Here is a 23,034-nt window from a genome sequence, read left to right as displayed (position 1 = left end):
AGAATCCAGTGACTCTTGCATTTGCAAAAGATAAAATATATAGCTTTTCTGGCGGTTGGAGGTGGCCAGAGATTATATTTATCCTTAGATTTTCAGATATGAAATTTATTTGAAATGCAGTTCGTTCATTAGTGTGAATATTTTATTTCTCTTAATAGTAGTGACATGGCTGGATTCTCAGTTTACTTAGTTCCACATGGTCTGTAAGTCTTAGTGTGGTCATAGCAGAGGATTTAATTTCTCTCTCCAAATAAATAATAGCATCCCGGATATGGAAACCTCTTTCATTCTTCTTTTAAATGCCCCTCAGCGCCCATCAGAGCGCTCTGTGTGCAGTTGGTGTTTCCTAAGCATTTGCTGGCGTCTCAGGAAAGAAAATTTTTCTAAGCCAAAAGGGAGAAAACATTTGTAGGCATAATTAGAAATATATTCTTAGTTAGAGAAAAATAACCCAAAGTCTTACATATTAAAAAACAAAACCCAAACTAAACTTTTAATGCTATTTTGTTATATAATTTCTATTCTTGTACTATATTTTTAAAAAACATTATACTATAGTAAAAGCAAAATCTATACACTTGTTCCCCCATTAATCTGTGGTTTCACTTTCTGTGGTTTCAGTTACCTGAGGTCAACCACAGTCCAAAAATATTAAGTAGAAAATTCCAGAAATAAAAAAGATATATCTGTTCTTACCACTGATGTTTAAAATGAAAAATATCTAAAAAAAAAAAAAAGTGACATCTTATTTGAGGACATTCAAGTTTTCCATATCCAATAGAAATAATTTTCTAGCCTCTTTCCTTTGAAAAACAACCATGCTGATAAATATAGAATAAGTTCCTTGTCAGAAAGTGGTTTCAGCTACTACTTTTTTACCTCTCATATAGAAAAAATGAATTTTGCCTATACTAAGTATGTGTTAAAGTAATAGATTATGTCTACTTTCATTTCTATATTGGTTAAACTGAAACAGTTTGCCAATGTGTATTTTCAGTATCCCTATGACTTGAGAAGATAATATATAGAGAGATAGATAGATAGAGATATATAGATATATTCATTCTTGACCTATCTAATAATGATTTTGATGTGAGTTAAATAATTCTGAGAACTAAACACAGTGAATAAATTTTCTCTTCCAGAACAATTGCTTATCATGTAATGCTCTAGAACTGGAATTTTGCCACAGAGTAGCTGATGCCCCCCCCCAATTAATTGCCCTGATAAAGTGAGTTTTTTACTTCAAGAGTATATTTTACTTAAGCAGCTTTTTGATGATATCAAATCTAATGTGATACACTTATTCACATTGTACAAAAAATGAAATATGCTGGTTTATAATTCATGATCTTAGGCTCAGTTTTCTCAAATGGTGAGGAGGCTATTTTCCAAGGTTTCAATTAAGTGCAGACTGAAAACTTTCTAGCCTCTGCTTATGATCAGCTTAATAAAATACCTTAGGACAAGTTCTCACCTTAACTGCATGCTCATGTTTTAAAATAAAGCTTTGTCGCAGAGTAAGAATTGACTATGGAAATGTTAAGTCAGAGATCAGCGGGACTGACGGCATACTACAGACTAATAATGCATTTGAATGTTACATTTCCTCGTCTAACAGGATAGTGAATAGAGATTTATGTAGTATAATTTTCTCCTTTACTTAAGGCAGTTTTAAATTATTTATTTTGGCCTCAGTTGTACAAGGTTCTCATGTCACTGGAATGGTTTATATATCGATAAAACCTTTTCCTTTGGAAATATAATCTAATATAAATTGATATGCTAGCCAAAGACTGGATTATTACCCCATTGAGTGGAGAATATTTTTCTGTGATCTTGGGACTCCCTCAGAGTAGGGTTCGAGCAACGTGCTTTGTTGGAAAATTAGGTGAGCAGAGCCTTCTAGGAAGAAGATGAAACTGGCTATAGTATAAAGCTGTCCACCTCTTATCGACCAAGACTCTGCCTCTGAGGAAATTTGCAATGTCCATTTCGAAAGAAAGTTCTTTTCAGCTGTAGCATTAACAAAGAACAAAAACAGCAGTGGGAATTCCCTCCGTTCGGTTGGAGACTGTAAGGAGAAAAATATGTTTTAGGAAATGTTAACAGATGCAGCAGGGGGAAATTCCCCAAGGATACAAACTCTTGAAGCCTTGCAGCAAAATACATGTTCTCGAAAGCACCAGCAGGCGGTAGCTGAGAACTCTACAAAACAAAGCATTGGGCATGGCCCTCGCTTAGGTCTACTGGAGCCATCTTGGTAGTTGAATTGTAAAGCGGAGAGAAGAGTAAAAGTAGCCTAAGGAAGCTGGAAGAAGCAGGTAGAACACTCAGCATTTCAGGCCCTTGTTACTTGACTGTGGGCACAATTCGAACGGTTAATGAATAATGAGGAGGCGATACTAGGCTGTTTCGTGCTTTCATTTAAGACTGGATTTAGGCAATTCCAAGAATAAAGACAAACCGAGGCCTTGTGGTGTCGAAGAATATAAATTTTTGTTTACAACGATGTTGGTTTCTCCAGATCAGAGGCTGTAGGGTCTAGTGATGAGAAGAGGCATTGCTGTCACGTGACAGAATCTGTGTTCAGATCCTGGCTCTGCCTTTGTTATCTGAGTGAACTGGGCAGAATACTTAGCATCTCTCCTTTCATTTTATCATCTGTGAAATGGTGGAAGAAGTACCTAGTTCTTAGATTTTTTTAAATTAAATGAAATCAATCATAAACAGCTAAGCAAAGTAGGATGTCAAAAGTCCTTGAAAAACAAAAGACACAAAAGGAGTCGAAAACTGATCTCAGCAAAAGCTGCACAGAAGCCCCTTGTTATGCAAGATGACCGTCTCATGCCATGCCTGTTTTACATAGTCTTTCCTCACTGGTTATGTAACATCTCTGCGGGTATTGCTTCTAGTCACTTTTCCATGTATATGCTTTAAGGCTCAATGTTCTTTTTAACTCCCTGTTTCCACACAGCTAGTCTGAGCTTCATTCCATAGCTTCAGGCCATGGCTTCGTTCTCTCATCTGAAACTGAGAGATTCCCTTCCCTCATTTATTTTGTAACCTTGAAGCTATTAAAGCAGTCTGAGCAAATACCCACCTGCAGTTTCTTTTTATCCTAAACTCTCACATGAACTGAATTCTTTCCTTTTCTTGTCATGCAAACATGTAAACTTGAATTCCTTTTTCTTTTAGTGTTTACTCTAATTGTAGTTAATGAAACATTTGCTACATTGAGCTCTTCCAATTAATTAAGATTTTTTTTTCCTTTTTCTAATAAAGGAGATATAATCTATTACCCCAAAAAATGATCAAGAGGATTTAAAGAAAACTTCTCCTTTATGACACTTAAAACCTTTTTAGTTTCTTGCTGTCTTTAATAAGGTAGCTGAAGCATGGGAAATAACTTACAGCTATGTATGAAATTAATGCTCAGTTTATAATGAAATTTTAATTATATAAAGCACACAGTCAAAGCTTATGTACCCACAGAGGCTATTGTTCTGGCCTAGTTTTCTTCTATATGATGACAGTGATCGATAGCCAACTCAGGCGATTAACATTTTCTGGACGTGTTTATTTGAGCCACTGAATTAGCAGAAAACAGTTCTCAGTAAAACTACTGATTTGTGGAATTTTGCTTATTCACTGCGAACAATATTGTTGTTGCAAGGCAGCTTCCAAGAAAAGGAACAAGCCAATATTTCCCCTAGATTCTACTTGTTGAATTATCACATAAGGTCCATTGGCACCAGAAAGGAATATGGAGACTCAGCATTTATTTTCCATCTCTGCATGCAACTAAGGATGAGTGAAGCTAAAATGCATCAAAAACAGACCTTTACGGTCATGAAGAAGAGTGGTTGTTCTATGCAGTGGTCAGTTGCCACTCACATTAATGACAGAATCCTCTTATGATGAGGGATCTTTGTTGTGATTTGTCTTATTTTTTGTTTGTTTTTATTTTTAAGAGAAAAAGCTCTGTCAATAAAAAACAAAAGGAAAAATCAATAAAGAATAATTTTAAGTATGACTATCTCAGAAACTGAAATGAAAATTGAAAACACATCAGCAAACTAAAATATATTCCATGTAACTACAGATGTTAACCTCAATAATTCGAAGTCAAATGTAACTGGCTTTGAATCCTGGTTTTACCACTGATTAGATTTTTAACTTTGAAGACATCATTTCACTTCTCTATATGACCATTTCCTCATCTGTGGAGTGAGAATAACTATCACTTCATAGAGTTACTGTGAGAATTACATGAGGAATGCGCTCTGATTTCTATGACATGTGCTTGGGAAAAGCTTCCTTTTTGAACAGGCTACTCTGGGAAGTAAAAGAGTATAGCCCTTTTGTATCAGTAACTCACTGCCACATAACAAACCACCCCAAAGCCAGTGGCTTAAAATAACAACCATTTATTGAACTCACAGTTCTTTGAGTTAGCTATTTAGGTAATGCTTAGCTTGGCAATTTTTCAGGTATCATCTGGGTACCCTCATGCTTCTCATGCTTCTATAGTTGGCTCAATCAAAATAATTGATTTTTATGAACGTTTAAATATTTTACTTCTATTCAGGGGTGATGTTCAAAATACTTACAAATCACTTTGGCAGAGGCTGGGACTAATTGAGTGTAATTTATAGGGCTGGATCACCAGCCTGCATGCTTCTTGCTGGATAATTGTCAGTCTTTTAGTTCCTGGATCATCAGTTTATCTGAGGGGCCAAGTGGAAGAGCCTAGACAGTGAGGGAGAGGGCCATCTGGGGGATTAGTGCAGTGGCTATGTGTCAGTCAATATAAAATTATTTCTGATACAGACTGGCTGAACGTTAGGCCTGTCCCATCCAGATTATAGTGTTCTTGCTTTCTATGTTCTCCCAAGTCTCTTCATATCATTAATATACTTCACTCTGCAAATAGCACTAGTGCCCCTGACACCTTAGCACCAAAGGTACCTCTTACATCCATGTGTCTCTCCATCCCACCTCTCCCAAATTTCAGTAAACTCACATCAAGAACAACCACAAGTTACATGAATACTTCTTAGGAATAGGGCAACAATACTTATTTGGGGAAAAGGCGACGGTAATGTGTAGATTGAAAAAACATATTTCAATATTATAACAATCATATTGTCAAGTGAGACCAAAAAAGCCCCATTTTTTTCATAATAGAAAATAAAAGTAAAGTTGGTAGAGATTTTCCCAAACACACAACTCTCAAAGTGGAAGAGACATACCCCATTTCAAAAGGCATCCTGGATTAAAAACATTGAGAAACATAAAACTAGAGGTAATGTGGAGAAATCTAGAATCTCAGAAGCAGAGTCCTGGAATATTTATTTTAAAGAGATAATTCTTATCGCCCCTAAAGTTAGAAAACCGTTGGCTACTGACTGCTCATCGAATCGAGGAAATGCGGCTGTGGAAGGGTGCTGATGTGACTAAGAGAGGGACTTCGGCTTGCTACGGCAAATTGGAAATATCTCCTGTTGCAGAATCTGCCCCATTACCTGGTTAGGGTTTTTCCTCAGAGCTCTTTCTTGTGTGTCTTCACACCTAAGCCTGTTCCGATGCTCCCAGATGACTCATTTTATGTCTGTGGTTGGATAAAGTTTGCCAGGACTGCTGACAACAGGCATCTGGGACAGTTGCTTTCCTGAGCCTTGACAGATCGCCTGTAGGTGCTCTCCTGAAGTCCCCACTTGCCCTGGAAGTCCTATTTGTAATCCTTTTTTAAAAAAATTAAATTTATTGGGGGTACAATTGGTTAGTAACATTGTATAAGTGTCAAGGGTCTAATTCTATAATACAGCATCTGTATATTGCATTGTGTGCTCACCACCCAAAGTCTAGTCTCCCTCCATCACCATATATTTGGTACTCTTTACCCTCTCCATCCTCCCTTCACCCTCTCTGAGCAAGGATGTCTGCCTGATTCGCTGGGGCTCCAGATCACCTTATAAGTCACTGGCCACTCCAGTAACTACACAAGATGAGCCTGAAACAGCTTGCAGTGTAGAAATGCAAGGAAATGCTTTAAAATAATGAATGAAAAGGATAGAGGCATGCTAAATGGAATCAGGAAACGATCTGAAGGAGCCCTTAGCGGCCAAAGCTGTAACAATATGAATAACAATAAATAGAGAAGTAAACAAAACAAACAAATAAACTCATAGACACAAACTGCAGTATGGTGGTTACCAAAGCAGGAGGGTGTGAAGGGAGGATGAAGAGAGAAAGAGTATCAAATATAGGTAATGGAGGGAGACTAGACTTTGGGTGGCGAGCATACAATGCAACATACGGATGCTGTATTATAGAATTAGACCCATGACACTTATATAATGTTATTAACCAATTGTACCCCAATACATTTAATTTTTTTTAAAAAAGGATCACAAACCAAAGTATAAAATAAATATATGTGAGTCCATGCCAAAAAAAAAAGTTACTGGCTATGACAAGTAGATCAAACCACTCTACTCTAGCCCATGTCATTTTTTTCCACTATGCTACAACATAGTAGGAACTTGTGTATCTTACCTATCATGTGATTATTTTGTTTTCACAACTCTGTCTCATTGGGTACAGGGAGAAGAGGCAACACAGAACTTTGTCTTATAAAGGTTTGCTATGCATGTGGAGATATCTAGGATGCTGATTTTATTTAGTTTCAAGACAGGTAGACCAAACACTTCAGATTTAGTTCCTCAAGTTTATAAAGATCACTCCTGGCTTCACCAAATCCTCTGCGATTTCATCAGCACCATATGCTTTATACAGATGCTGCCTCAAAAAGGAGAGATACTGAGTTTTATGCCATATCTTTGGTGCTTATTTCAATAAAGAATGAGGTCAGATACAATTTTTGGTCTCATCTGTTTACATTGTTTTCTATGAGCAGACTGCCAGATAATTCTCCAAATAAGGAGTTACTTATCTGGGGTTGGCCTGCCAGAATTCATTGTAATACCAAATACAAATACAATTAAAACAGGGAACATTAGGAACTCATGTTGGTCTGTCAAAATAGTACATATATTGCATAATTTTAATGCCATGTCTATTATTCATCCCTTTGAAACACAAAGTATTCAGGAAGCGTTAATAAAAGTTAATGAAAACTAAGTAATTTTTAAAAAATTCTGTGGTTCTCCATTTCAGTTTATTAATAAATACAGAATATCTTCAATTAAAATGTAAATGGAATTCATTGCACAAAGCTATCAGAATGATATGTGATCACTGAATAATTTGCTAAAAGCCACTGAACAGTGGCCAAAAAAAAATAGAAGTATTGCTTAATGATTCAGATTAAGATATTTTAGGATCATTTCTCTCCAGTGTTGGTGGAATGTGACCCCAGACAAGTTCCTTAGCCTCCTAGAATCATTGTATCCCCATCTATGATATGAGGTAATTAGAACACATGATCTACAGATCCTTTCCTGATCTAAAATTCAGTGACTTTTTAGGTCATTGACTTTATTCTATCTTTTTTTATTCTGCCTCGCTAACCAAGTTAATGAAAGGACTGATTTTGGACCCAGAATGAATTTAAATCTTGTTTTCTTACTTCCTAGCTGTGTGAACATGAACAAGATACCTTTCCCTAGATTCGTCACTTGTAACAAATGGAGAACACCTACCTCGTGGAATTATCATAGATAAAGAAGTATTTAAAACTCCCAATACAGAATCCTTCATTTATATCTCATCAGGTCCTCAGTAAATTGTATTCCTTTTCTTATCACACATCATTTTAGAACTCTAAAAGCTATCTTTTCTCTCGTGGCCTCTGGCCTCTGATCCCTACAGAAAAAGAGATATAATGCTGGACACTGTACTAGAAAGATGATGAAATATGGAACAACAACAGATAAGACTTGAAAGATCTTTTTTTTTTCCCCCTGAGTTGTCTTGGTGAAAAGAATGATGGCCTCTATTGAAAACAGTTGTCTTGCCTGTTTTTCTTTTTGCCTTTGAGGTCTGACATTGGCCTTATTTTTTATAAGCGAACGATATCTGAATCATGTGGGAGTGGCACACTTCTGGTATGATAGGAAACCTTTTCTTCTTATATCCCAACTTTTTAATTAAAAATAACCTATGATTATTTGTCTTTTACAAACTATTAGAAAATATAAACAAATAGAAGAAATGAAGTATAAACACAGTCTCTAGAAAGAACTACTTTATGTAATTTCCCAGATTTTCTAACTACATGTAAAATCTATACATATTAACAAAACAGGTTGATAATGTATGATTCTAATGTAGGCACCAGAATATATGCTCAGCAAGGACTGGGGATGTGCCCTTTTGTTTCTGTTCACTGCTGTCTTCCAGCATGTAGAACATGCTGATCACTGATCACAGAGTACATGCTCAGTATTCTTTTAACCTAATATAGCTTATATATCTTTTCGTGCCAATAAATATGATTCTGCGACATTTTCTGTGATTATACAGTATTCTACAGTATAAATATACCACAACTTACTCAGTTGACCCACTATTATTGGATTTGTCATTTTTGGACTTTATTCATTTTGCCTATAACAGTATTTTAATCAATACCCATGCAAATAAACCTATGACTTTCTTCTTCTTTATGACTTTGTTAGGATAAATTCTCAAAAGTGAAATTGCCAAGTTCAAGTAATCTACTCACAGTTTTAGAGAATTATTACATATTGCCAAATTTCTCTCCAAAAGATTATGTCAATTCACAATCCAGTCAACAGAAATTGGCCTTTTCCCTGCACTCTCATAGATATTAGGTATTACACTGAAAAAATATTTAAAACACAGTTTTAAAAGCAGGTCATTGCATACTAAATGTTGAGAATACCTATTTATGCATGCTATGTTACCAGCCTGGGACACCTTTCTAAATTCTTTTTCTGAGGTGCAAGATCCTATAACCCCACAAGGATAAAATCTTGCTAAAACAGTGTTAAAGAGTTATGTCTTGTTTGTTTCGATTGGGGAGAGATGAAAAGAAAATTCCTACAAATATTCCATTGACATTCACATCAATATTCTCACTTTGACAATCTACCTATTCTACATTAAAATCATTTTCAGTAAATCATATTTTACATTTGGATAGTTTGACAGTGCCCTTTTAAATTAATCCCAAACGTTATAAAACCCAGAAACACTATAAAACTTTGTGGAATATTTGTAGCCTGTTCAGTGTTCTCCCCTTATGGTATTTAGTGTGAAACGTCTGTGTGGGAGCTGTTTTTCCAAGGTAAATAGATTATTATTTATATCTCTAGGTGCAAATGCTTTGAAATAACCAGAACACGTTGCAGCTGAATGTGGCCTTACATAATTTTCACAACTACTGCATGTCATGGTGCAGCTTTGATGGTTTGATCTGAGTTTGACCCCCAGTCATGCTTCTTGCTCACATTTTTATCATCCACTCTTATGTGAACAATACCTCTGATGATATCCAGTTGTGCTTCATTATGTTCTCTGACTTTGACATTCAGGAAAATCATTAATGCTGCTTCCACTGTGTCTGTATCTTCAGACGTGAGATTCCTCCCCCTGCCCCCTGCCCTGCCCCCTTGAAGATATTTCTAGAATACATAGTCTTGGAAGTGCAGAGCCAATGGCTTTGTATTTTTTATATTGCATAGAGTTCAATTTGATGTGATCAATTAATCATTTCCAAGAGCTTTCGACATGATTTTGCTGTTTAAGAAGTATCTCAAAGAAGCACAGTAGCCAACATGAGCACTTATGAAAGAGGCTGGGTGACAGTGTGGAGATTTAAAGAGAAGAGGGGAGTGGGAATTTAAAAAGAAGAGTTAAACAGGATGTTGAGAGAATATATGGGAAACTTGAACTTCGATGCATGCTAGAAAAAGATGATATAAAAGTAGACAAAGAGGCTGGCCTCCTCCTGCAGAGAAGGAGGTTATGGAAAAGCCCGGCCTCCTTCTGTAGGGAAGGAAGTTATAGAAAAGGAAGTTGCCAGAAAAATCAAAGGAGAAATTACAGCAGGAAAGCAGAAGAATGGCCAAGAATCATGCTTTGACAATAGATATAGATTTGAACTGTGGGACTCTGGCCAGCTTAGAGAGATGGGAAAGAACTCGGAAAATAGCTCTTTGATAAAGGCTCATTTGAAACGTGCAGTGCCTACTACGGATAAAGGTGGAGGCAAAATAGTTACTAGTGTCACACTGTTCAAATTAGCACATTTATGTTTTTCTCATTTTAAGTCAATGCTATCTGCCTAATTTCAGAGACATCGAAGTTATCTCCAAATAGTCTGAAAATTTCTTAATGTTTCTAAAGCAAAATTTTAATTCTAAAATGTTATACAGATTTGTAGAGGCAGACCACGTCTAATGTTTCAAAAACTCACATATTAAATGATATTTCCGTTAACTGTTTTTATCTGTTTGGAATTTATTACTCATCTAAAGCAGCCTTGTTTAATGGGAAGAGATTGAGCTTTGGAGACTCAAGTCCCAGCAGCTGTCTTAACTGCTGTGTAACCTTGGCAAACTTATCTTCTTCGAACCTCATTTTCTGTATCTATTACTAGAGACCATATCTTCTCAGTTTTGAGAATTAAATAAGATAGTGTACATTAAATGCCCGACTCAAAGTAGGCAGAGAACTAATGTGGGTTTTTTCTCCACCATTTCTCTGTGCAATGTAAGAAGGGTCTGCAGAGGCGTATGAAAGTAAACATACCATAAAATTACACAATTAAGTTTAAAAATGAAGGACCACCATTAATCGAGGGGATTGGCATTATCAGGAATGTCAGATGAAATTAACGTTAAGAGTTAAGCCCTAAAGTTGTCTCAATTTCTTGCTGTCTCTATCAGGATGCTTTCGCTTACAGGCAACTTCAAACTATCAAATAAATTTAAAAAAAAAGAAATTTATAGGCACATGTGGCTAAAATCCAAAGGTAAGCGGACTTGAGATCAGGCTTGATCTGTCTACTTAAATGATGTGGGACGGACCCGTTTTCACACTCTCTCCATTTCTCGATTCTGCTTCTTTAGTGCTAAAAACATTGTTGAAGTCTTCCTACTTCATGGACTTAAGATGTCTACCTTGTTCACATTCAGGTTTCTTTATCATTTAGATGTCTAATCTCAATTAACTACTGTGAATGGTTGAGAACCTGAATTTCATACATTCTATTTCATTCACATGTAGCAGAGTACGTTTTTCCATTCTCAAACAAAAATCCTGAGCTTTAGCCTAAATAAATCAACTTAGAGCACTCACCCACTTTTATCTTAATAAGTGTGGCTGGAGATATGGGATTATGTCAGTTAACTTAGGCCTGAGCCATGTATTTTGCTTTTAATACAGAAGTCAAGCCAGTTCCCCTTGGAGCACATGGGCTGCCTTGGTGAAGGGTGGAACCAGTACAGAAACGGGAATGCTGTTACCAAGAGTGAGAAACATACATGCCGATAGGCTTAAAGGGCAGATATCCACCAAAGTCACTACAACTAAATGGGGAATATTGGGTGTGTGTGTGTGCGTGTGCTCACCACTGTATACAAATATATGTATATGTATGTGTGTGTATATATGTATATATGTATATATATGTATATATATGTGTATGTATGTATATATTTGTATATATATGTGTATATATGTATATGTGTGTATGTGTATATGTGTGTGTGTGTGTGTGTGTGTGTGTGTGTATAAAAATAAAAGAAGGAAGCTTGAAGTTCATCTTCTACTTCCAGAAATTAAGTTCAAGGGAGAGTTTAGAATTGTCTAAAAAAAAAAGACACTGTTTAATAGTGACAGTGTTTTTAGTAATAATTCTGCTAGATTAGGTCAGAAACACCAGTCAAATAACTAACTTTTTTATATACATATTTTGTTTTGTGATGTTTTAATTTAATAGGAGACATGATTTGGAGGATCTAGAATAGATTGCTAATGTATCCATTAGTTTTTCAAGCAAGGCCATTTTAAATGCTTAAGCAGTATTCCATTGCCGTCAATCTATGATTTAGGTTTCTAAGAAGGGACTATAGTTCAGCAATCTGAGATTAAAAGCGAGGCAAGGTCTGTTTATGCTTAAGATGTGCAATCTGAAGTGCCTGCCATTCTGTCGTGAACAGTTGAGAACCTGACTCGTCTCAGCGCTGATGTGGGGAATCCTGTGACCCGAAAGTGCTCCCGATAAACACTTTGAATTTTCTCCAGCAGCTGAGCCTGAGCCATATGACATACAATGTGTGATTTTCAATTAGGGGGAAAAAAAAAAAGACATTCATTCTTAGAAGAAGCTTAGATGGCTTCTGGGACATCTGGTTTCAAGTGGCATGATAGTCTGCACTCTCAAATAGCTATATTAATTGGCCTATACAATGGGTTATTTAAGATGAGCTATTTAAATGTTAGGGAATGTCTACTAAATAGTGATTTTAGTTTTGGTGTAATTAATGGTGAACTAACCTTCAAAAAGTAATCAGCTAAATTCAGCTGCTTCTGCCAGATCGAAGCAGCAGTAGTTAGCATACTAATTTGGCTGCTATCATAAAGGCCAAAAGATTTTATTATTGTCCTATACAGCAGTCCCAGGGTAAAGTAGGCCTGGGCAGGTTTTTCAATGTCAAGTGTAGAGACCCCTAGTCTCTCTGGTGTCCTTAATATTCAACTCCCATCTCTTGATCTAAATAGCCTCTCTAGAGTTCACTGCATTTCAGCCAGTGAACGAGGGGGAAAGGGAAGGGCACAGAACTTTCCTTGTAGGATCATGACCCAAAAGTTGTCACATCGCTTCTGTTCATTTCTCACTGATGAGAAAGTAGTCTCATGGCCACACCCAGAGCTGGACAGCATAGTGCCTAGTTAAACCTTCTGTTTCTATGGAAGATGAGTACAGATATTAAGGAGAAAAGCATCAGGCTCTGGCATTGAGCCTCTAAAGAAAGGAGGCTGCTTGCTTTCTATCCACCAAAGCTAAGGTGTATCTTCTTCTCTCAGTGAATGTACCAAGTTGTCCAACTACAAACAGTCAGGATATAAGATTCCTCTACATGAAAATAATGTTCTGCTGCAGTTACCATGGGTTATAGAATTCAGCATTTAAAATAATTATAACACATACTGTTTCAGATTTTTAAAAATGCACATTTTTGAACATTCGAAAAATATAAAGAAGTTAACAATCAACCATAATTCCATTAGCCAGAGATGGCCTTGTCAAGAGTTTGGTGCATTTCCTTTATGGCTTTGCTCCATGAGACTTTTATATTTATATAATTAGACACAGTTTTGCATTCTTTAACTTGATAATATACATTTTTCTCACTTCATTGAAATGTGATTCTAAATGTCATTTTTAATGTTTTATTTAACATGTGGCTAATGTCAGATGCTTCGAGTTTCTAGTCTTTGTTGGTATTAATAATGCTACTATAAGCATCAGTGTCCATATGTTTATGTCTGCATCTCGAATTATTAAATATAGTCTTAAAATGAAATTGAATGAAAGAGTAAGAACATTTAAAGACTCTGGATCTATATTGCAAAATAGCTTTCCACAAGACCGAAAATTTCCCCTGCTAGTTCTAGTAGTCTCAGATCACCCTCACTAGCACTGTCGTAACTAAATAAATTTGTCTCATTTACTTGTGTGACAAAGGACATTTGTATGCCCTTGATGACTGATGAGCTTGAGTATATTTTCACATGTAATGTTTTCACTACATTAAATTCGATTTTGGTCATTTATCCATCCATTGTCTTAATGCAAATATAAACTATCATAGGTCCGACTGTGTTAGTAACTAAAGCAGGTACAAAGTGAATGTATGTCTCATTTAATGACATGTACATTTAATGACACCAACCACTTTGATTCAGCCAAGAATCTTCAAGAATTTTTTTTTTGAAGAAGTGGGTATCGAATTGCTAAAATAAATGTTGCCTCATTTCTATGCCAAGGCTCATGGAATTTTCTTAGAGGGGAGATTTCAAATTCTCATTTCAAAGCACATTAACTATGAATTTAGATAAAATTCTAACACATTCGATTATGTGATTTCCAAGTGCATGGCAGATTAAAGTTAGAAAAGAGCATCAGATACATTAACAACAAATAGTGGTCGCTGAGAGTGACAAGAAGGAGAGAAGGGGCGGGGGGAGAGGGAGAGAGAGAGATTTGGTGGTGTTTATAACACACACAACAACCACCTAAAATTCTGTTTTTAAAAGTTGTCACGTAACAAAAGTGTTTAATTAAATTATGGCTGATCTATTTAAAGAGTATTAAGAATTTCCTTTATATTATTTTTACAAGGAGTATACTATCACAGAAAAATAACATTTCTAATAAGAAAAAAGCTGGATATAGCTTTGAACATAGAAATTGATCACAAATATGACTTCAAAAATTGAAAAGTGATATCTTGGAAATAAATGCACTAAAATATTAACTATGATTTGTTTAAGGTGCTAAGATATTTTCTATACTTTTTTCTGTATCTTATAAATTTTCTAATATATGTATATGTATTACTATAATAAATAGAATTAAAGTTATATTATTAAATAATATTCTAGAAATTTTAAGGATATAAATTATTTTTGTAGATGTTATATATACAAGAATTATACAATAATTTGTGCTTATAATGGTAGCCAAGTTAATAGGAAAAGATCAAATTTGGTTCCACAGACTCTACTGCAGAAGACAATAGAACAATTAAATTACAGTTTCCTTTATTAAACAATAAGTTACATTGAATATATCTCTACAAGTGCCAGTTTTTAAGTTACTGTCTCTCAGATCCAAACCCGCCCTTCTGAGCTCCACTTTGTGATGTCGGAGCTGGCTTTCTGGCAACCAAATTTGTGCTTTGCCAGCTGCTACTGTTAGGTTGTTCCCATAGGGGGCACCACAGGGCGTCTGCAAGGCTGGCACAGGGAGAAGACATGCCTTCCTCTCAGCTCGCCGTTCCTGTCGGTGTCTGCCTGGTGACTCTTCCTAGCTCTGGCAACTGGGCTTCATTCCCGTATCTGCCCTTCTCTTAGTTCTTATCCTTTAATAATTCCAACCACTTCCTGTTGCTCCCCAGCCCTAGAGTTAGTACATGCTTCTTGCAATTGCTATTTTTGTGATAACTTAGTGTTGTCAACTTTATACCTAAGCTATTCTCTATAATTCCGTTCTGTCTCCTGGCTACACTGACCGATATAATTTCCTAAAGCAGAAGTACCTATATTGATAGAAATAATTTTCCTAGTAGTTAATGTTAGAAGTTAATGTGGATATATATGTGGTAACTCTGGCAGAAGCTTTCAGGGCTTTGCTTACTCTGCAAAGAAATGACTTCTGTATAGCATATATGAACTTCTGTATGGTTAGGGGATATAAATCATAGTTCTTCTCATGCACCAGCATAGCTTCCTTATCAACATTTTAAGGAATGAAAATTTTACTATATATGCTCTGTGTGTGTGTGTGTGTGTGTGTGTGTGTGTGTGTGTGTATGTGTGTGTAAAATGTGATATGAAGACAAGGAAGAAAAGCACAAATTTAATGTGATTATAAAATCGATCAATCGTTAATTTTTAAAATAGATTTTCATCATCCCACTTGGATCTGAGTTCAGTATTAAATTCATTAGTTAGCAAAATACTTATAACACCTGATTACACATTCATCAGCTCAAAAGTATTTACGTGGTGTTAGCATTGTTCTCAACAAGTTTGTCCTAGGCTTCCCACTGACCTTCTCCCTGTTCCAGCCATCATCTCAACTCATCTGCTAGTATGATAGCACCTTTGACCTGGGTTACCACCTAAAGAATCATCTCAACCTTTTCTTGCATAGAAAAAAAAATATACCAAGCCCTCCTGAAATAAATTCCATAAATAAATTGCTGACTTAGACTGACCTCGATTAGCTCCTGAAATTTTTGACTCTCTCCTCCTTTGCCAGTCTCTAGCCATGACTATTTTGATAATCGAATTGTTAAGCCGACTGGCTTCCTGGCTTGCCCCAGAATACATCTCTGGCTTACTGCTTGGCTTTCGTTTTAAATTTTTATTCATGGCTGTGGTTGGTTATATAGTTACTACTTGAAACCCGTTCCTTCCTGTATGACATCCTTTAATGGTGGTTCCTTGGCACTTGAAACTCCTCAAATTTCTGATTGTCTATCCTTTCATCTTACCTGAGGCCATGGTTAGTTAGCCCTAGCCTTGCTGCTTCCCAGGCCTGCCAGCCTCAAGCTAAACAAAATGAGCAGGAATACCTAAACAAAGTGGGAGAAGCCGGTGACTGACTTTCACACCTCTGGGTAGCTCTGAGTGTTCAGGGAAGAATGTTGTAAAGCCTCGTGGTGCATTTGCTGGTTCTAGAGTCAGATGGACTGTGATCCAATCTCGATTCATCTATTACTAGTTGTGTGACCTTAGGAAACTTTTACCTCTATATACCTCAGTTTTGTTAAGTATAATTTGAATAGAACATATCTGCCTCAAAAATCATTATGAAGATTAACTTGAATAAAGCATGTGAATTGCTTAGAAGGGTCCAGCACAGAAAAGACAATCAAATGTTAGTCATTATTTTTATCATCCCTCAAATATGATACTTGCTAACTTTGTCGATCATCTATTGAATATCATATTTTCCTAACTTAGGAATCATTATGCGAGGAGTAAGTAGACATAGTTTCCCTTACACAACTGTCAAACCCTCCATCTTTATGTGGCATCTATTTCCATAAGTGGAAAAGGGCAAAAAACCATTATTAATAAAATCATTTAGAATCTTATCTCAGCCTTGTGTGAATCTTAGAATAGCCTGTTCCAAAGCCAGGTTGCTAGGTTAAGTAATTAAGAGTCTGAGTTTACAATTTGGGTGCATGTATGAGACAAAGACAACATTTTCACCCATGAAGGCCAACCTGCACATAATTAGCTAACACCTGTTTGTCCTAGATAATGACTCTACAGTGAATGGTTACTAATAATATACATCATATATATGTATATTTGATTGTTAATCTAATGAAACATTTTAATTATCAAATGACTCGAAAGATCTTATTACTTACTGTTGGTCACATTTAACTTACTTTCATAGTTTTAATGGAAATTAATCTAATTTTCCATATGAGACTGACTTAAATATGTAAAGCATACACATGCATCCAGTGTAACATAGCTGGTGATCACCTGCGTACCTACTCCTCCTATCATTACTCCAAATTCAGCATTCTTTCCATTACCTCAGGGTGAAGCTGAACTCTCTTGCTACTTCACAAGATGTGATGTAGTTAAAGATAACATAATAAAAATGAAACCATTAATATTTGAACGTTTAATACCTTAATATGAAGAAACCCAATAACCTACAAAATCAAAGTAATTATAGAGTAACAGTATGATTGATTTTGCCATTCAAAATGTTGAGTTCTCTAGCTTCAAAAAGGGGAAAAAAAAGTTATAACAATAGCCAAGGTTTAAGTGTTTATTATGTGCCTGGCTATATGGTAAGCATTTATAGTCTCATCTGATATACTTCTCATTAGAATTCCACAAAGGAATTATAACTTTTTCACTATATAGATGAGAGAAAGAAAGCTTAAAGCTTAGAGAGGTTAAACAATTTGTCTAAAGTCGCACAGTCTCTAGATAGGTAAGTCAGGATTCAAACTCAGATAAGTTGAGTACTGAGCCTGTATTCTTAATCACAGTGCTATATATTATTTTTTTTATGCTTACATTTTTTTAAAAAAATTTTCAGTTATAGTGTCATACAATATTATATTACTTTCAGGTATATAACAGTGGTTAGAGATTTATAAAATTTATGAAATAATCACCCCAATAATATATATTCTTGATTTTATATAATTTAGCCTTCCTGAACTAGTCATTTCTTTGGTGAAGTTTAGGGTAGTAATGATTGGTTCAAACTCTGAAAAGTTTCACTGGTCTTGTGGTAGCTGCTCAGATGCTGTTATCATTCTTGGCTTACAGCAGAAGTGTGTGCATTCTGGCTGACCATACACTTCCAGCTAGCTGTATAAAGTCATTATCCATGATTTAGTTTGGAAAACTTATACTGATGACCAACATTTTCTTCCTGTGTGTGACTGACTGGCAGTTTTGACTTTAAATGCACAGAACGATAGGCAGTGAATAATCTAAATAAGGATCCTTCCAAGCATTATATCTTTTTTTTTTACCACCTTAACTATTTTTAAATGTACAGTTCAATATGTTAAGCATATTCACATTGTTCTGAATATACTTTTTAATATTCAGAACTTTTTAATCTTCCAAATCTGAAACTCTATACACATAAAACTTATTTTTCCCTTTTATTATTCCTCCTAGCCCTTGGTAACCACCTTTCTATTTTCTGTTTCTATGAAGTTGACCTCATATAACTAGAGGCACACAATATTTGTCTTTTTGTGACTGGTTTATTTTACTTATCATAAAGTTCTCATGGTTCATCTATATTGTAGCATATGACAAGACTTCCTTCCTTTTTAAGGCTGAATGATATTCCATTGTACATACATACCACATTTCATCTATCCATTCACTGATGGTCATTTAAGTTGCTGCCACCTCTTGGCTATTGTGAATAGTGCTGTTATGAATATGGGTGTATTAATACATCTTTGAGACCCTGCTCTCAATTCTTTTGGACATATAATCAGAAATAGTACTGCTGAATCCTGTGGTAACTTTAATTTTTTGAGAATCCTCCAAACTTTTTCATAGTGTTTGCACCATTTTTCAGTCCTACCAGCAGTGCACCAGGGTTCTTGTAATTTCTCCACATCGTCACCAATATTTGTTATTTTCTGTAAAACATTATTATATTTTTTGTTTTTTTTTTTTGATAAAGAAATATATATTTGATTTCAGAAAATATAATATTACTGAAGCTAATACTTGTAAGCAATGATATGGGGCCAACATATCTAAATGTTTTCCAGCCTTTAAAGTGTGTTTCATTTCAGAAGCTGAATACTTCCCAGAACATTCCTTGAGTAAATGAATAACTTGCTCTTTCGAACCTAAAACACATATTTGTTTCTTCATTCTTTTGGCTACCACTGTCTCATCCAGCTCTAAAAGCTTCTTAAAATTAGTCAGAGGGAAACAAGTGGGAAGGTGTAGACTTCTCACTTCAACAGTCTGCTAAAGATGGAAGAAAAAACGGTGCTATTCAAAGACACCGTGTACTTAGAGATTTAGAATTCAGGATGGAAATAAACCCACAGAAATAGCAAGTATGTTTGAAAGAGCACTCACCAACCCACTGCTGCAGGAGGCTGAACTACAAGGAAACATGCCCAGTATCCCATGAAGCTGAGAAGTAAGTTTCTGAAATCAGGCCTTTCTATTTTTTTTTTTTTTATTTCTCATTTACTTGAAATGTCAATCATTAGTTGGGGAAGGCAGAGTCCTGCTGCTGAAGCATGGAAATTAACCAAATGGTAGATTCTTATGCAAATAACAGTGGGTTTGGATATTTGTATAACGTCCCTTCTGTGGTGTTAAGTACCAGAAATTGCCAGCCTTTGAATTTAAGAGCCCTAGTTATGTTAGCCATCTATAATATTTTGATTCTATGGTATGAATTTTAAAAAATACTCTTTAAAATGTTTATCTTATTTCCATTAATATTTTTTGATTTTTCTTGTTTTCATTTCTCATTTAATTAGTTTTTTCACTCTAAATATGACACCAAATGAATAACATGAAATTATAACACATTTAATGTCATATTTATTTACTATAAGATGACGATAGATTCTCAAAAGAATTGCGAGTATGGCAAAAATCAGAATATTTGACATTTTCTAGGCAATGGCAGATAAATTTTCTAATGCTATCAGATACTTTATAAAAATAATTGATAAGAAACACAGCAAGATACTAATGTATAGAAAAACAAATATTAGTCAAAACTCAGGATAGCTCACTTGGAGAGAAATAAAATAAATAAAGACCTCTTAAGTAAGACAAGGTTATGTGGATATATAAGAATAAAAGTTAATAATAAGCGAAGCACAAGGCACTTGTTCTGTGTGACAGCTAAAAATAGCACACCTGGGGACAATGAAATTTTCTTTCCCAGGTTTATGTGGTGTTATGGTTATCTAGCATACAAAATTTATGGACATATCTGTCAAAACCAAAATATCTCTGCCATTGTAGAACTTACTATAATTTCTTCTTGGTGGTAAGTGTTCAACCATGGAGAATACTTTTGTTTTTAAATAAAAATAGAGATCTCTTACATTTAAGCTTAGCCTTTGCTAATCTTAAAGAGCCAAATTACTTATTGACTTTATGAGTAAAGCTTAATAATAACCAAATTAGAGGGAAAATGCCACATTTATAGGGAAGGAAGCTTATAAAGCAACAGCAGTGTTGTATTTCTTATTTTTAGAAAATCACTGCTAAAGCTTATTATTTGACCGGCATGCTTATTTTATAAAGGAATCCCTATAATAAAATGAGACTTTCGATGAGTCTATGGACTTAGTCACAAAGTGGTCATGAAACAAATTGGATCGTTCTTAGAGAAAATTGGGATTGAAAAGAGAAAATTAGAGACCTTTGACTTTTCTAGGGGCCTTTTTAGTAATAGTCGGAGACGATGAATAATGTTCACTATTTTATTTCTTTCTAGTCTAGAAAAGTATTTTGCCAATGAAATAACAAGGGGGCACCCTTTTCTGCTGGGCACTAACAAGAGCCAACAAGCTCTTCGACTGACTTTGTTTCAATACTTTTTTCAGGTAGTAGAGCTTATCCACGGAGTTCTATAGAACTTGGACCAAGGATGTCTGTATACAATTACTCCAAACTGCCTGCCCCTCGGATGTCTTCTAGGCTTTTCTTTCACTCACTAGGTTTCTTTTACCTGAGACCCCTTTTTAAACCATACAGGGAATTAGCTACTATGGCATCATGCTGATTACCTACAAGGGTATCTGGTTTCCAAAGAATAGACTGCTTTGCTATGCCTCCTTTTTGATTGGCCAGTGGGCTGCAGCCAGGTCCCCTTAGAGTCCCTTTGAAGACTCTTACTTGCCTTGAAATGAGGAGGAATCTCTCCCTAACCTTCTCCCCAAACCATGTGAGGGTGAGCGTAGGAGCACAATATACTGCCCACTTTCTCCAAAGAAATTCTCTCTTGGCATCTTCCATGTCACCTGTTTTATACCTTTAAGGTGTATGATGGGTAAATGCTGGTCAGTGTTATAGTCTCTTAGCATCACTTTTAGGATGTGGAGATATTGGATACCTACTCCACAGTTTTCAGTCTTGGGGTCCTCAGCCAAAAGTGAAACAAAGCTCCACTTGCATACTTTCTATGTTTCTGTTCTTCTATGACATGACATAGTTATACTATTTTTTTAAACTTATTCCCATAAGATTAAAAAAGAACACTTTATTGAGGTGTGGTTGACATATAAAAACCTGTATGTATTTAATGCATAGAGCTCGATGAGTTTGGAGATAAGTATGGACCCAAGAAACCATGACCAAAATCTATACCATAAACATCTATCACTTCCAAAAATTTCTCCCACCCTTTTTACTTATTTTTAATAAGAACACTTAATATACAATCTATGCTCTTATAAAATTTTTTAGTATCAACATACTATTGTTAACTATAGAAATTATGTTGACCAATGAATCTCTAGGGTTTATTCGTCTTGCATAACTAAAGCCATACTCTTTGACTGATTCTTCTCTCTTCCCACCACCTGCCACCACTGCCAAGCCACTGGTAACTACCATTCTATCCTCTGCCACTATGAGTTTGACTATTTTAGATTCCTTGTGTATGTAGGATCGAGCGGTATTTACTCTTCTGTATCTGGCTTCTTTCCCTCAGCATAATGTTCTCCATGTTTTAGTTAGGAGGAGAGGTTGTTCTTTGTGAAAAAGTCTATTTAAAGTTACTTGTAGTTAAGCATATAACTTCTATGAGCTGATTATTAATTAGAAAACACTGTTTTCCCTCAAGATTTAAGCACAATTCATAAGTCTAGGTTTTTGGGGTTTTTTCACAAATATTTTTACTTGATTTTATTAAGTCATAAATTTAACAAATTAGGTTTCCCTGAAATTTACTTTTATTTACAATCTTAGTTAAATAAACTTTTAAAAACATTTCAGACTATACTTACAAGTGATTTTAAACAAATTTTAAACAAATCACTTTTAAAAAGTGATCTTTATGTGATTTTTAACAAACACTGTAAATGAGTAATGAGGCAAATTTAAAATGTAATAAGCCAATACTTTCTAAGCACTTAAACGACTCATAACTAACAAATAACATCTATGGATGTAGTAAATTAAATTCCTCTACGCATTTCAAACATCTTAAAATCATGACTGGAAGCGAGACTTCCACTTAAAGATGGCAGATTAAATACAACCATAAAGATCTCTTCCATTTTGATACTCAACTAAAATGACAGTAAAGTGAATTTTTATAAAGAAAGAGACATAGGGCAAAAGGACAGAATACTTAAAGAGGAAATAACAGCAACGATATTTTGGAAGCAGGAAAGCAGATGGCTTAAATGACCCAAGAAAATTAAGGCAACAGTGGGAAAAGCTAAGAAGCACCAGATTCACAGTGCAGAATTTCCCAAAAGACAGCTCAGGATATTGATTATTTCATAAAGTAGGAATAAAGGTAGGAATAAAAAAGTCTGTCTACAAAGTGGATTGACCCATGAGAAAAGACCTAAAGTTATTGACAGAAAGAATTCTCCTAGGAATCAGCTCCCTCAGAGGGTCTGACAGTGGAGACCACAGCTGACAAGCCTCGCTGCCAATCAGCTTTTATAGTGTGCCACCCTTAAATAGGAAAGCTATTGAGATATATTCTTTAATTTAAGCACTCTTAAATTAAGAAAGCTGCTAATGTGAGAACATTGACCAAACCAAAGACACACACACAAAAAAAAAATTGGGGGAAAA

General features: G+C 35.4%; 1 protein-coding gene across 4 annotated transcripts in view; it reads left to right on the top strand.

Annotated features, from left to right (window-relative positions):
- Positions 1-23,034, top strand: part of OXR1 (oxidation resistance 1) — a 304,617-nt gene that overhangs the window by 151,371 nt on the left and 130,212 nt on the right. The window contains exon 1 of one of the 4 annotated variants that reach the window (XM_015593004.2): positions 19,123-19,393. The exons of the other annotated variants lie outside the window; for them this stretch is intronic. Within the exon in view, the coding sequence (XP_015448490.1) occupies positions 19,381-19,393 (13 nt within the window). The 5' untranslated portion in view covers positions 19,123-19,380. Of the gene's footprint in view, positions 1-19,122; positions 19,394-23,034 lie in introns of those variants that run through there. 4 annotated transcript variants of the gene reach the window in all.

The sequence above is a fragment of the Pteropus alecto genome, unplaced genomic scaffold (genome assembly GCF_000325575.1).
Source record: "Pteropus alecto unplaced genomic scaffold, ASM32557v1 scaffold164, whole genome shotgun sequence".
Taxonomy (NCBI): domain Eukaryota; kingdom Metazoa; phylum Chordata; class Mammalia; order Chiroptera; family Pteropodidae; genus Pteropus; species Pteropus alecto.
The sequence above is the reverse complement of the archived record's forward strand: the minus strand, read 5'-3'. Positions and strand labels throughout refer to the sequence as shown.